We start from the raw sequence: 4,218 nt of genomic DNA, 5'->3' as shown, positions 1-4,218 counted from the left end.
ATAATTATATATTACATAACTTATATATAACATTCGTGAGGCTGCTCCGGAGTAGTGGGCTGGTAGCAGAATGTATTGTCTGCAAGGCAGAGTTAATTTGCGCAGGAAGACTTTCAGGATGGACGGTCTTCTAAACAAGCCTGGTCCAGCCCCTGGATGCTCAGCCCAGTCCAGCCTCTCATGCTGCTGAATACCAGGCCTTAGGGCCCCTGGTCCCACAGGGAGAAGAGGGTGTAGCAGGGAAGGAAGGAGACTGGAATGGATTCTGTTCCCTGCCGGAAACTGTAAGGGACAGGCCGGGAACTGGGGCACAGGCAGCACAGGGATGAGGAGCAACCAGTTACCTTGCCAGTGACATGGTCTACAGCCACAGTGGGAGTGCGGTCCAAGGGCAGGTCTGGGTTCAAGGGGTCCGTGCCCTGGGGCATGGGGCAGTCCTTGTGGGCACTTGTGAACAGGTCTGGAAATAAGAGCAAGAGGAGGAACTCAGCAAAGCCCAGCCCTCTCTTGCTTACAAGGCGTGTTCAAGGTCCCCCCATACGATGGGTGTGGCCTTATTTTTATCCAGCATCATTGTAGAGGAAGCCGACTCAAGTCCACAGCAAGGGAGGGGTCCAGCCAGATGCCCTCCTGCCTGTGCCCTTCAGCGGGAATCACTGGCCTCATCTTCTTTTTACCCCCTTTCCGCAATTTCTAGCACCCACACTCCAGCATGTTTTTGGCCTCGTGGAGACGTTTAATCCATTTGCCCTGGTATTTCCCGACTAGCTCCTCTTTTGCTCCTGGCCCGGCTGACCCTCCGGCACGGCCTCTGAGCTCTCTCTCGCAGACGCCCTTACCTCTCACCTGGGTTTGAGTCTGACCCTCTTGCCCTGTGCCTGGATCTGAGGAGCTGAGTGTTGCTGGAGAAAGTGACTGCCACATGCTAGATTGTAGCCCCAGCCTCCTGTGGGATGCTGCCCGGATCCTTCCCTGTTTCTCCATTTCCTGCTGCCTTTGTTTCCTGCCAGGCTGACAACTTCACCCCAACCTTCCTTCTCAGACATGAAACACACTCGCTCCCCTTCCCCACACACTGCTGGGGGCTTCTGCCCCTCCCTCACTGGCTCCAGGATCCTTGGAAAGGTGTCACCTGGATCTTTCCACCCAAATCACCAGAGCCTGCCTGCACCTTTGCCCACATCGTCGCCTTTCCCTCCTGCAACGAAGGAAGAGCTGTTCCTGCTGCACCCAAGACCTTCTGGCCCATCTACCCAGGGCTGGGTCCTGCCCCTGCCCTCCCCTCAGGGGCTCTGCTCTCCCTCCTGCGGAGTCACTGCTCTCTCCACTCCGTCCGCCTTGAAGCATTCAGCCAGCACCGCATATGCTGCCATGCTTGTTGGGCTCTGGACCTTCTCCCACATTCTCCCCACTCTGTCCCCTTACCACTGGGTGGGGCCATCAGCATCCCAGCATCTCCTGTCTTTTGAGAAGCTTGTGGCCACTGTTTCCTTCCAGCAACTTAGCCGTTCCTTTGCTCCCTTCTCGCCGGACGTGCAGAGAGCTGTGTCCCACCTCTGCTTCCTTGTCCTCCAGTTCTCCTCCACCCATTCCAAGCAGGCCTTCATGAGGCAGCCCTTGCCAAGCTGCCAGGAACCTCCATGGGGCCAACTCCAACGGGGGCCACTCCAGCCTCTTCTTGGAGCTAGAGCTGTGCAGCCTGCCTGCCCACTTGAGCCTCGCTCTTATCCTGGCCTCCGGCCTCTCTGGCTGCTGTCCTGGGTCCCCTCTGTGGCTCCTCCCTGGCTCACCCCTGCCCATTGGCTGGCACCACACTTCCGTCCTGGCCCTTCACCACCCTCTCTCCCCAGGAGGCCTCACCTTTGTGTCTCCACTGCCCACTGCCCATGTGCACACCTCCAGCCCTGACTCCTCACTTGAGCTCCCAACTGAGTTTCCAGCTCTCTACATGGATGCCCAAGGGGCACCTCAAGCACACCTGGGCAAAAGAGGACTCCCAAATCCGGGTCTACCTCCCCCCGTGTCCCCCACCGCACCAACTACAACTCTAGGAGTTTCTCAGGGTCCTGCCTTCCCCCATTCCCCCGGGGACCACCAGTAAACTGGCAAATCCTATTAGCCCTCTCCTAGGTCTATTCCAGGTCTCCCCGCTCCCTTCTCCCAGGGCTCCCCTGCTGCAGGCATCCTCCTTCCCTGGAAGACAATGGTCCCTGCGCTCACTCTCTGCCTGCCAGCGGAGGGACTTTATGCTGTAGGCCAGACTGTGTCACTGGGATTAGGGGACCATGTGGGTGCTGCCCCCAATTCCCCTGGATTTCTTTTTCCTGTTTTTGCCCCCATGCCCTGCATGGCTTCTAAGAGGCACCACCTGTAGTTCTTTCTACAGGGGCTGCCCTAGGTAAATTTCTGTTGGCCCCACCTGGAGCAGCCCCAAGCCAATGACTGCCAGCTGCAGGACTCCTTTGTCTGGGATCAGAAAATTCCCCTTCACTTGCCCTCCAGAGTACCCTGCAGGATGAGGCTGAGGCCAGGCCTGAGACCGCCCCACTGCCTGGTTGGCCTCCTCTATCCTCCTCTCGCTCCGTTCCCTACTGGCTTCCTCTGGAAGGTTCACCTCATATCAGTTGTACACAAATCCTCATTTCAGGGGCAGCTTCTGAGGAGCTGCTCCAAAGCTCTCTGGGTCAGGGCCTGGAATCACTGTCCTGTCCAAATCCCAGCTCGACCCTTACCACCAATGAGACCTGAGCAAGTGCCTTCCCCTCACCCATTTCCTCATCTGTCGAGTGGGCCATTGAGCGAGACTGTTCTTGTTCTTCAGGAATTGTCTAGTGGGATCCAAAACTGAGAACACGGAAGCCTTGAAGCCCCTGTGTTTCCAAGCAAGCCACTGTCGCCAGTGGGGAGGGAGATGACCCCATCTCTAATGTGGCCAAAACGGGCTCTGCAACCCCAGCCATCAACCATCCTTCTGACTCCAACCAACCACATCTCCCCACATGCTAACAGGAGGTTCCCAGAGGATCACGTGCAGAAATGTGGGATGCCTGCAGAGGCAGACGAGGCCCCAGTTAAATGTCTCTATAATCAGTGAGAGACAGCAGGTGGGGGTAGGTGGGGGCGGGGTGGGCCGGAAAGCAGCCAGCCCTCCAGCCTGTGCTATGGCAAGGATCGTGAGATGTTCAAAGCAAAGCAGGTAACTAGGAAGGAGTCGTGGCTGGGCCTCACTGGGACTGCTAAGAGGGCTGCTGGCAGGGTGAGGGGACCACAGCCCCCACGCTGCAGGGGGAACACTTTAGGAGGAGAGGGAAGATGGGCAGGGAATGGAAGAGGTCAATCCAGGTCAGGCCTTCCATGACAGGGGCTGTATAGTCAGCAGCCTCCACCCCCCCCCCCCACACCCAGATGGCTCCCCAGAGAACTCACACACGCTAAGCTGGGAGATCCAGGCCCCCATTCCACCTCACCCCCACCACTGTCTCCTCTCACTCCCCTCCGGCCACCCTGATCCCTCTCCTGGGGCATCCTCAGAGCTGCCCAGCCACACCTGCCTCAGGGCCTCTGCACTGGCGGTCTCCTCCCCACGCCCGGAGCTCTCTCCTCCCAGACACCCAGGGATCCACTCCCTCACTCCACGCAGGTCTCTGTTCCAATGCTGGGACCTCCGCGAGGCCTCCCCCAATGGTCTGATTTATAGCCGACCCTTTCTCGGTCCCCATCCTGTTTGGGACATAGCTCCCATCTCCCTCCTCGTCGTCAGTGTCCATCTCATCATTGACTCTCACTAGGATATGAGCTCTGCAAGGGCTGGGCCCTTGTCTGTTTCCTTCACCACAGCCGTCTTGGCACCTGCCATAGGGCCTGGCACACATAGGCAGTCATTGCATATTTGGGTAAGAATGAAGGCATGAATATTTGGGTGCCTGCCACACAGACACCTCAGCAGTGAGCCAGTGTTGGTCAAGGGAGACCCTAAAGCCCCTGATAAAATAACAAGTCTTGACCCTTTCTCTGAAATCGCTCATGCCACACCCCAGCATGCCAGAGGAAAGAGGAATGCCAAGAGGGGACAGAGGTCAGCAGGGTAGAGATCCCACTGTGGCCTGCAGGTCACCAGCCCTAGCTGGCAGGGGAAGGTGGGCATTCAGTTGGAGGTGAGATTAAGGATTCCTTTTCTTTTCTTTTCCCTTCTTTCCTTCCTTCCTTCCTTCCTTCCTT

General features: G+C 57.5%; 1 protein-coding gene across 1 annotated transcript in view; it reads right to left on the bottom strand.

The window, feature by feature from the left end:
- FAM131C (family with sequence similarity 131, member C) overlaps positions 1-1,053 on the bottom strand; it is a 6,608-nt gene extending 5,555 nt beyond the window's left edge. The window contains exons 1-2 of the mRNA XM_011939883.1: positions 840-1,053; positions 345-460 (exon numbers count right to left, since the gene is read on the bottom strand). Of these exons, the coding sequence (XP_011795273.1) occupies positions 345-460; positions 840-984 (261 nt within the window). The 5' untranslated portion in view covers positions 985-1,053. The remainder of the gene's footprint in view (positions 1-344; positions 461-839) is intronic.
- Positions 1,054-4,218: the final 3,165 nt, after the last annotated feature.

The sequence above is a fragment of the Colobus angolensis genome, unplaced genomic scaffold, assembly GCF_000951035.1.
Source record: "Colobus angolensis palliatus isolate OR3802 unplaced genomic scaffold, Cang.pa_1.0 Scaffold185, whole genome shotgun sequence".
Taxonomy (NCBI): domain Eukaryota; kingdom Metazoa; phylum Chordata; class Mammalia; order Primates; family Cercopithecidae; genus Colobus; species Colobus angolensis.
This window is presented reverse-complemented; position numbering and strand designations above follow the sequence as displayed.